The 11,558-nt window shown below is 30.8% G+C and overlaps 1 protein-coding gene across 1 annotated transcript; it reads left to right on the top strand.

The window, feature by feature from the left end:
* The first annotated feature begins 376 nt into the window (after positions 1-376).
* On the top strand, positions 377-10,907 carry LOC129228104 (transport and Golgi organization protein 11-like). Its single transcript, XM_054862746.1, has 3 exons — positions 377-618; positions 3,348-3,546; positions 7,300-10,907. The coding sequence occupies exons 1-3, from the start codon at positions 408-410 to the stop codon at positions 7,511-7,513; spliced, it is 624 nt and encodes a 207-aa protein (XP_054718721.1). The 5' UTR covers positions 377-407; the 3' UTR covers positions 7,514-10,907.
* Positions 10,908-11,558: the final 651 nt, after the last annotated feature.

Here is an 11,558-nt window from a genome sequence, read left to right as displayed (position 1 = left end):
GTGGAATGGAATGTTTTACCCTTTTCTTTATTATTATTAATCACCGCAAGGTAGCGTATTCGAGCTCTGGAGTTACGAATAGAAAAAAAATACTAAACCTCAACATGGGGACATCAATTTGGTGAAATTGCATTACATCATATCTGTCAGAAGCCTGTATTTTAACGCAAATGAAACACATGATGGAATGGAATGTTTTGCCTCCAAAGCCCAAAAGGGTTAATGCGGTGTTTGTATTTACTGGTTTTACCTCCGTCGGTAATTTTTTAAATCACCGCAAGGTAGCGTTTTACTCAATTTAACTGCAACCGGTAAATTTTAGAAACATATGATTGGTCGCATCTGAATTGCTCTGTTTCATGCTTTGTTTTGGTCGAAAAAACTGAAAGCAAAACTTGAATTAAGAGATGTCTTTAACTGGAAGTCCAGGCCATGCTAACGGTGCTTATGATGCTTACGAATCCTATTATGATCCTGACTTTTCGGCTGAAATAAGTGCTAGAATGCATGTTCCGGATAAGATACGTTTGGTTGATGGCATAGAAGATACTGGAAGAATAGCACCTCCTATGGAAGTAAAATCTATGATGTATGTGCCCGATAGGATTATTGTAGCAGGTAAAGAATTTAAAAATCATTTGGGATTCTTTTAAAGCTCATCGATTTGTTCGCACTTGTAGCGATTTTTAGCACATTTTATGTCAGTTACGGAATGCACTTCGGTTGCGCAGTGAAATAAGTTCAATGAAGCTGTAAAATTTCTGAGCTGTGAGAAAATAACTGAGGTTCTAAGGAATTTTCTCAACTGTCGCCAATTTTTTCAACGTCAAAGATTGAGCTAATGTTTTTCGGTCTTGTTGCTGGAAGGAAACGATAACTGGTAAAAATTCGGCTATTGTACCAATGTCTCAACTATCGAAATAAGTATTTCAAGAGGAGCTGTACTGCTCCTAAAATTCTGATATTGAGGACGACTTTTGCTAAATTACATTTTCAACGAAAAAAACATTAGTTTTTATTAATGTGTGCATTTAAAAAGTTTTAAACAATGACTTCAGTTACAAAATTTTATCACTTATCTTTTACGAAATAGAAGAATTGGTGCAAATGGACGGTTCTACGGATACAAGAATAATTATGTTTAGAGTATGGAAATTTCAATAAAATTAAATCTATATCATTAAAAAATTAACTATTTACCTCTCTTTCCTGAAAGGGAGGGGTGCGAGGAAGGTTGTATGGTAAACAAAACTAACTTATAGCAGGGGTGTTTGTGATCCGGAAAATTTTGCATTGCCTTTTCTAAAAATTGTCGGCTAACAACACATTTTGGAACTGAAGCATTATTCTAAGAGAAAAAAATTTCAAAATATTTTTTTGTAATGATTTTTGTATGCTTATTTGAAGAGTGGGTTTCAGTTTCCTCGTAGTTTTCGAAAATTCCACTGTCTTCAGACAATTTTACTTGAGTCCCGAGTTCGTGATTTTTTTTTTAAACCAAAAAAGTCGGACTTTTAAAATTTAAATCAGATTTTTTTTAAATTATTGCTTTAAATATTCAAAAAAATAGTTATTAATTACTTTACATTTATAAACATAATACATATCATAATAGATAAAATCCATTCAGCTTACTTTTAAAACAAAGATAAGTTCTCTAACTATTCAATACATTTTTAAGATTTGTTATAAGTTTAGATAAAAAATGATTTTGTTTTAGCTTTGCTTGCTTATAAGGTTTCTATCATCATGTATGTTTTAGATGTACGTACGAATATGTTGAACAATTATTAGAGATGGCGTGAAAGAAAAACTACTAATTTTTGTTCGATTCTGTACTGAATTGCGTTGTAATTTTGGATTAAAAACAATATTGCAAGAGTGAAAATCTGTTTTACACACAAAAAGAGGGATCTATATAGTTTTACCTGTTGAGGTTAAGATTGTATAATGGTGTGTAGTTTAGTTTAGAGCAACACATTCTATAAATGCAAAATTAATTCATAGAAATAAAATACTCTAATTTTAATTAATGGGTAGTTCTCAACAGGTGGGAACAAAAAAATTAATTCAGAGCATTTTTTAAAATTTCAAAATTTGACATCAATTGTGGTTTTATTGCATAGTATGTACACCTAGAACATCATATACAAACATAAAAAGACAGCAGGTATTTATAAAAATATATACATATCAAATTTAATGATCGGTCTGTAGGTAACAGATTGTGGACATACAATTGTCCAGTAGGTAACAGATTTTGAACATCATCATAAGTGAAAGTTTCACAGTTTTTGAACTTTTCCAATGAAAAATAGAGGATTTATGAAGTACATGAATGACTTTATATACTGGTCTTTAAATAATTATAAAATTTTGTTATGGTTTCGTAGAATCCGAAAGAAAAGACATTTGCACAACAGCGCAGGCCTGGGCGCACCGGCAATTTTTTTACCTTTTTTTTGTATGCGCCTCAGCACTTATTCCCAGTCTTGCATAATATAGACGAACGCGCGAACTGAGTTCGCAGAAAAATTTTTGGCTCTGCAGAAATTTTTTTTCAAATTGCTAACGTTAATTTAAAAAAAGAAAAAAAAAATTTTTTTTCTTTTTTAAAGGGAATTTTTAAGAAAATCCCAGAGTTTGTTTCTGTAAAAGCCTTTCTCCAAAAGCCTTTCAAAGCACACGTGTAAAAAAAATAATGGCTTTGGCAGTTTTCTTCAGTTGGTGAAAAATAAGCAAACTATATGTTATTATAAAAAAAATTAAATGATTTAAAGCACTTTTTTTTGTCTCTTTCTTATTTGAATATAAATTTAATTTTTTATTCAAGGGTGAGTTAGGCAAAATAATTATTTGCAGAAAATTTTCCAGTTAAGATTTGTGTTTGCAGAAAGCTTTTCATTTTATCTAAGTCTGCTTATTCCCGAAAATGCGATAATCAATAATGACGATAAAATCCAATGATATAGCCTGTCCCCCCCACCCCACCTCATAAACTCTAAGTCCCGCTTGCTCCTAAACTTTCCCCCTCGCCTTGTGTCTTCTCTGACCTCTTCCACTTTTTTAGTGTACCAGCGGCCTCTGCACCCAGTCATGGTTTAGTAAATTTTGCAGAAAGCTTTGCGTAAACTTCTTAAATTATTTAAAAATTATACCTAAGCAGAACATTGTGGCTTCTCAAGCAAAGTAGCTAAGTGCTAGTGAACTTTTACATGTTAGGTTTGTTTGATAATGATTGCTTTAGTTATATAAGTTTGTCTCCCATTTGAAATCAGTTGAGCGACCTTGTTAATTGTAAATAATATTTTATAGTTTATTTCAGCTATTTTCTTTTTTTTTTTAAGGTAATAATCAGCACATTGCAGTTCGAGAATCTATACCAGAGCTAAAGTTTGATTCCAGTTTGTCACTCCCTCACCAAAATTATGTGCTTACTGCTCCTCCAAACGTGCTCACAGTTGATGAATACCCTTATCCCTCTGCAGAATTTGAAACTTCAAAACCTGACAAACAAAAGAAGGTTGTTTTAGATCAATCTTTCAAGTAAGTTGATTTTAATAGTTTTCAGGTTTGCATATGTGCTTAAGAATCATTTATCAATTTATACCAGTAGCATTTTATGTCTCCTTTAAGTCCTCAAACCGCTCAATTTTAGGGCTGTATCTAGTGCCTACTAGTAGTAGTGGGGCATTGCTTACAGATAGGGTTGGGCGATATAGTAATTTCTACATCGTGATGTATCACTAACCTTGCATCACGATGTAAGGTTATTTTAAAATATTATTTAAAATTAACTTGCTTATTTAAGTTTTGCAACTTATATACAAGGTAGAAAAGTTATATATCATGCCCATTGGTGTTCCCATAAGGTTATATGTATACTCCATATTTGTATACTCTCAAACATTTTTTAGACACATAGCATATACCCTCAAACTTCAAAAATTTTCATATTGTGACATATTATGTAATGATTGCATACACGTATTGGGCATAACTGACTACTGGGAGTATATCCTCAAAAAAATTAATGAGAACATCACTGATCATGCCAGATGCGAATTCACATGTTTCCGCACCAGAATGAAATTCATTATATTATAAAGCAGGGCTAAAAGAGCAAGTTAGTGAAAAATATGGAAGACAAGTTTTGAGATTACAATGAACCTGTATTTTCAATTTAAAAAGATGTAAGTAAATGGACACAAAGTCATGCAGACCATTCATTTTTGCATTAAAAAAAGGTTCCTTGTAATCAGTAGTGGGAGAGAGGAGCTGCACCGGGTAACGCTAAAGAGGATTTCATAGTTCATAAAAAATATAAATACTTTAATTCTGAAAAATTTCACCAATATATCTTATATGATATTTAATTTAACTAATTTAATAAAAATAAGATCCTCAATATCACAGGGAGAGGGGGAGGTTACATATTTCATCTTGGACAAATTTTGCGTAAAATGGATTTGCAGTTTTTATTTGTCTTCCAAACTTTTGTTATGCCACAAAAATAGAACTGAGTTGAAGATTGTACAAATGAATTGAAAATTATATAAATTTCACATTTTCATAAAACATTTATAAAGTTTTTTCTTTTATTTTTTTTTGGGGGGGGGGGGGAGGGGTCGGTGACACTGTGAGTTACCGACCCGTGTGACATGTGTGCTAGGAAATTCACTTCTTGTAACACCAAAATACATATTGCATGTTTTGTTGATATTTTGCTCTTTAGATTTGCTTTTTTTCTGACAAGTGACTATATGATAAACTTACTAGTTCATCAAAGTATCTTTGTCTATAACTAAGAACACATGTGCACTTCTTACATGTTTTGGGAGAAATTGAAAGTCTAACTCTTCGCACCTTCATTGTTAAATCAGATTGGACTGATACACTTGCAGGTGTCAATCTAAACTTACATTAGTGTGAAAAAATTAGAGATTAAAACGGCAGCAACCCTGAACCGATGTTTGTACATCGGAGTAGTATCGATGCATCGTTTTAGAGAAAAATTCTAAGTCAGTTCAACAATGTTGGATGCACGCCGATTTTTATCGATGCATTCAGGGGTCTGGCCAGAGGATATTTAGATCCGTTAACGGACCCTTCACAAAAATCCGATCAACCAAAACGGACCTTTCACAAAATCCCGATCAAACAAAACGGACCTTTCACAAAATCCCGATCAAACAAAACGGACTCTTCACAAAATTCTGTTAAACAAGATAGGATCTGTCAAATTGTTTATTGAAAGAGCAAATCTGAAAGCAAAATAACGCATATTTCTGTGTATAAACCGATAATTTTTGGAACCTTTTTTAAAGTCAAATTAGAGGGATCAGCTTATACAAAATCGGCTAATCGGAAAAAATACAAAACCGGAAGAAAAAAAAAATCGGCACTCTTGGGATGCTCCTGCAAGCGATAAATAAATAATTGCTACTGCCAAATAAATATAATGGTTGTTTGTTTTATCACAGCTAATTAGCAGCGGTGTTTTTGTAACTTTTTCTGAAAAGGCATTGGTAAGCACTTTTCTCCTCTCATGATTTAATAAACAATAATAATATATATCTGCGAAATGAACTAAGAACTGCAAAGGGATAGTAAGGGTGTGGAAAAAAATATGATCGCTTCAGATAGTGTTACCAACTTCAAAATTATCACCACTTAGCGTCTGGCGTTGAACCTTTATAATGACTTGATTAGAAAATATTCTCATCATTTTGCCAGCTTGTCAATATTTGCGTTTTTACTGTGCGGGTGCGGTGCGATGTTTAATTGTTATTTTGGGAGAAAATTATATGGGTTTTGATTTTTTGATGCTAACAAGGATGATAAACTTTAAATAAACTCTTTTAATTACCTTTTTTTTCTTTAGATGTCTACATTTTGAAAAATGCAATCTTTTAACATCCGATATGAGAATCATATTTTGTTCTTTTTTCAAGCTAACTTCGCTTTATTAGGATTCAAATAAATGAAAAGTCTCTTTATTTCTGTTAGAACTCTCATTTCTTCAAGTTTTTAAAGCAAAATTCCATTTTCTTTTATGAGTCAAAAATTAAGATGCTAAATAGATGGTTTATTTTATTTTATTTTTTGGGTCAACTGTGTCCACAGATATTAATGATATGTTTATCATAGGACTCTAAAATTCAATTTTAAAATAATTTTATCAAAAATATTTCTTTTACAAGCCGTTTTTATACTTTTGATGCCTTCACTTTGAGAATTGCGATCTCTTTGCATCAGCTATGGGAATCCGATTTTTCGAATTTTTAATGATTATTATGCTTTGTTAAGAGGTAAACAATTGAAATATCTTTTTATTTTTGTTAAAATCGCGGAATTTATAAGTTTTAAACGAAATTCTGTGCTTTTTAAGAGTGTCTTGGGTCAAAAAGTTGAATGCTGAACCCTATTCTGAATTTTATTTTATTTATTTATATTTTTGTTACAATTATTTTAAGTACTGTACAGAAATATATCTAGTATAATTTAACATAATGTAGAATGGTAGATAAATATTGATACTTGAAAGAGCGATGCCCACCCCCCCCCCGCGCCAAATATCAGAAAAAAAATCCAGAATGATTTTCTCAACGTAGAAGAGGAAAACACTCAACTTTAAGTTTAATTGATGCAGTTTGTGCCATCTCTAAATTCTGAAATTGCATTTTAACGAAATTTTTTTTTTTTTTTTTTTTTTTTTTTTTTTTTGCGAAATTTTTTGATTTTTCACAAAATTAATTCATTTTTCACAAAATTATTTGATTTTTCACAAAAAGCGGACCCTATGAAAAATCCTGGACAGACCCCTGGCATTGCCCAGCCCTACTTACAGATATACACTAATAATCTTTTTGTGCTTACAGGTGTTGCACTATGTGCTGTTGCTTACAGACAAAATTAATAGTTGTATGAACTTTTTTGAAAGTTTTAGGCTATTTTTTTATTGCATTTTTCCTGCGGCAACCCTGTATTTGTATTCTTCTTATGTAGAACTTCTTTATGTTTAAGGCTTTGCATACAATATATGATTTAAAATTGTTGTTGTACATTATAATATAGCAGAAATGAAAAAAAAAAAAAACTTGTATCGACCAAAGCTTACAGCTATAAGCATCTTAAAAACTTGAATAAATTAGGTATTTTGTATGGCTAAAACATTGGGTCACTTTATCGCTTAAATGCATTTTAAGTCTTTCAGTTGCATTTGTTTTCATTTTTTGCAAAATACATTTTTTGTGCCTTAAAAGAAATTTAGCACTGTGTTTCTTTTTTTGTTTATAGAGCTGCTGATCTGAATGAGACATCTTTAAATACAAGTTGTGCTCCTGAGGAAGAACTGTCAATTCTCCGAAGGCAAGTTAGGAATTTGTCTCGTAGAGTTTTAACAATTGAACAGGAGAATCAACAAAGGCAACAGCGAGAGATAATTTTATATGCTCTTGGAGTAACATATTTTCTCTTCAAAGGGTTGTTTTGGCTTCATAGACATTTTTGAAAGAGGAAGAAAAGTAAAATTAAAGTGTTTGTATAGATTTATAATAGTTCAGTAGTTCTAAAATGATCCTTATTTAAATTTTGTATCAGTGTGATACATTTCAAATGTATACAAAGTGTAAAGAGTATGAATTGTGTAAAGTCTCATTTTAAAATTGAAAAATATTTGCTTTTCTGTGAAAAGCTTGTTATGATGTTTATTTTATATTTTAAAGTTGTATTATGGCTAAAAGGAGAAAAAAAATGTAAAAAATCTTTCTTCATATTTAAAAGAAGAATTGTTTTTGTATTTCTTCTACAAAATTTGAAGAACACTCTGATGTATAGGAAAATTTTCCCTACTATTTCTTCTAATATTTTAAATTTTATAGTTATGTACTTTTTATTTTCTGTCATACATTGTACAAAACAAATGTCAGTTTAGTTTATTTTTAAATATTAACGTAAAACAATGAAGTTGTACTTGAATTTACTATTAAATAAAATGGGAAAAACTTATTTGAAAAATTTTAAATGAAAAATGATTTTGATATAAATTTAAGGATGTAGTTTTTAAAATAAAATTAAGATTGAGTTTTATTACTAGAAATATTTGTTAATTAATATTTAAAACTTAAAATGCAATTTTTCTAAAAATGTACTTTTTATAGAGCAAAGTTGATAAGAATGGTGAATTATTAAAAGTTTACCAGTCCCTTAATTATTTTAACAATTCAAGTATTTTTCAATATTTTCTAAAATTCGAATCATTGTAGTATAGGGGTGCACAACTTTAAAGTCGATTCACAGAACTGTTTAGGCTGCTGAGATCCAAACTTGACTAGAAGGTAAATATTCGAACAGTAAATGTTCATATGTATAGTACATTATAAAATATTTAATAGTTGACCCCCTTTTTTCCCAACTAGTTTTAGGGCTAAAATTTAAATTTGTAAATGGGAGGGAGTCTCTTCCTCCACTAGTTATACTTAAATGGGATCACATTTGTTTTTGGAAGGAGATAAATTAGAAATATTATTTGAATAAATTAACATTATAGGTTTTTTCACCTTGTATAACAATTTTTGTGTTCCATGTTACTATTTTCAACAACTTTCAAATTCTATGCTGTTATTTCACGAAACTATGTTGAATTAATGTATATTTATTCACCAGTTACTAGGAAGTAGGAAGATATTTTAATTTGATTGTGACAGTATTTTCAATAGTGTTTGTTAAGAGAAAACTTCTCAATTCTTTTTTGAATGGTTACAAAGTTGGCAATCCTTTTAGAATGATAACATCGCAACAGTAAAATTTTAAAGAAACCTTGGGCTTCTTGGGACTGCATTTTAATCATTTGTCAAAAGCTGTGCACCTCTAGTAGTGTAGTAGGTATTCTGAAATCTGAATCTAAAGTAAAGTTTTGAGCTAAATGTACTAATAATGTTTTTTTTTCTGTAAAAACTTTATTATTACACAAATAGAATTATTTCATTTTAAAATTTTGTCTTTGTTAAAACTAACATTTTTTTTTTATCTATTTTGAAACTCTGTTGCATCATTTGAAATATTAAAGTATCATATCCATACAGTTGTATTACAGATGTTCATTTGAATTTCACGATTTTGAAAGTTATATTTTATGCATTAAATGCAACAATTGTCCTTTCTATATTTGTATGATCTCATACTGCTAAATGAGGTATTGTGGATGCGAAGGTTGAATTCAACCAAAGTTAGTTTTAAAAACGCATGTTTTAAGACAAACAAGGTATTCAAGGCGTACTTTCAGTGTGTGATGTCTCACTTTTGGTTTTATTTCATAGCAATGTTTTATAATAATAAACTTATGTAATGAGAAATTTGGTTGAACTTCCTTTGGGAAAAAATACATTTTATTTATAATTTATAGAACATGAATGTTTTTGTAAAGAATTTTGAAGCAATATTCGGTTGTCATAATATTGGTCATCTCCTGTTTTCTTTTTTGGTGTGGAGTAAGTCAAATGCTGATTTCAGTAATAGCTGACAGTATATTGACCAAGGTAATGGAACATTTAGCAGGACAGATTAATAATATCTTAAAGTTTTGCAGAGAGCACAGGCACATGAGAGTTGTAATGCCTGTTAATGAAACTTTCATAAGATTCAACTTGGATGAGTCATACTGCCATCAGAAACTGCTAAATTTTTGTTTTTGCATTTTTGTCATCCATTGTACTTAAGCTTTGTCGTACAATCTTGCTTGTGTGATTTCCGCTGAAAATAAAGCACAAAAGAAACATCAAATTCCAACATTTCCCTATTGCTAGTGTAGAATCTGATCTTCAGACATCTCAAAAACTCATTTCTGCAAATGCTGCTCTTTACCTTCCCATGGCAACATAACAGCTTCACTTTCCTATCTATAGTTTCACTGCAGGCTTGATGCTTAAGCTGTAACTTTTACGAATGTGGAACTTTGATTTTTATATGAATTGACAAATCTTCACCAAAGACATTCTTAATTTTTTAAAGATTAGTGATAGATATCAGTTTTTTCACAGAAGTGGCTAAGCGGTTCAAACCGTATATTCTGAACTAATAACATCACACTAATAATGCATGGTGATCAGCTCTGTTCTTCGCTAGATTTCATGCAGTCACTCTAAATACTTAAAAAACTGCAATTTAATTTTAATCCACTTGGAAGGTACTTACATGGCGGTATTAACGTAGTAGTGTTCCCATAGGATATACTCTGTATACTCTGAAACATTTTTTTAAACACATAGCGCAGGGCTGCCACTGCAGACTAAAAAGGCGACTATTTTGAAGAGTTGCAGACTATGATGACTATTTCAGCCTGAATTAAGTCAAAAACACCTATTTTGTAAAAACTGCAACTATTTTGGCTTAAAAGCGACTAAAATGTGAGACAGCGATGTAAAAAAAAAAAGAAAGAAAAGAAAAGGGAAATGTAAAAAAGAAACTTCAGCTTCAAGTATCATCGGTCAACCTTTTCTAAGTTTGAACTCACTCTGTCTGCTAAATTACGCAAAAAGCCACCAAATGGGCTAGCTCAGCCTTATTTATTGCCAAGAATAAGTAAAGCAGACCTTTTTTTATTTTTTCTGTTGGTGCCATCAGGCAATCATCATAACAATAGAATAATAATAATAACATTGTGAAGGGGAATGTAAGGTTCGGTTTTGGGGGTTGGCAATTACAACCTTGTACTTCCTGGTTGGGATGGAAATATGTAGTAGTTTAACTAATTCAATGGCAAAGCAAGGTTTAAAGGGGCAGAGACAGCTTTTTTTAGGTTACTATGGATCATTATTTTCTGGCAACCCTACCGTTTTTCTTTGCTTGATGTTCTCTGCAGCTACAATGTTTGGACAATGTAATTTAACAAACAGAGTATTTAGCCTTATCATTTTTATTTTCTTTTTCTGTAACTGTAAATAAAACTTAAGGGTGTAAACGTAAATAAAATTATTACACTGTTAAGTCTTTTTTTTTTTCATTTTACTGTAAATGTAAATAAAATTTAATGTGTAAATGTAAATAAGAATTTTTTAGGGTTTATATGCATAAGTGATTGTGAGTTTAATAACTGTTTAGGAATTTTTTTTTAATTTCCAAGTTTGTTGTACCTTATAAAATACAAATAACAGGGTGTGTTAGCAATGCTTTGAAACAGAAAAATGTTACACTGAAGTTGACATATCACACCCTGACAAGGAAATGTGACATAACTTGAAATTTGCGAAAAGTGTAATAGGTACTGACTTAAAATCTAAATTAAATGCTCTTTCTTGCCACAAAACTCGTTAAAAGTTGGCTTACGTATGTGGTGTGTGGTGGCGTATGAACGATATAATCAATAGAGGTACATCATTAAACTTTTATAAATTAAAACAAATACTTTCTAATTTAAACAACAAAAACTAACCAGTAAACACAAAATTATAATTCTTTTGCGTGTATCAAATACAAATACAAAAGTGACGACCAGCAACAGGCTCCGGGCCCAGCTAGACTGGTCCTAGTCAATTTACAATCCCCAGTGAAGATCAATA

Source organism: Uloborus diversus, chromosome 8 (genome assembly GCF_026930045.1).
Source record: "Uloborus diversus isolate 005 chromosome 8, Udiv.v.3.1, whole genome shotgun sequence".
Classification (NCBI taxonomy): domain Eukaryota; kingdom Metazoa; phylum Arthropoda; class Arachnida; order Araneae; family Uloboridae; genus Uloborus; species Uloborus diversus.
This window is presented reverse-complemented; position numbering and strand designations above follow the sequence as displayed.

What these genes read in the sequence shown, in the direction of transcription:
- LOC129228104 (XM_054862746.1), top strand. Translation starts at nt 408, where the DNA reads ATGTCTTTAACTGGAAGTCCAGGCCATGCTAACGGTGCTTATGATGCT. An exon ending in CGATAGGATTATTGTAGCAG is followed by an intron (nt 619 to 3,347) that starts GTAAAGAATTTA and finishes TTTTTTTTTAAG; the next exon opens with GTAATAATCAGCACATTGCA. An exon ending in GTTTTAGATCAATCTTTCAA is followed by an intron (nt 3,547 to 7,299) that starts GTAAGTTGATTT and finishes TTTTGTTTATAG; the next exon opens with AGCTGCTGATCTGAATGAGA.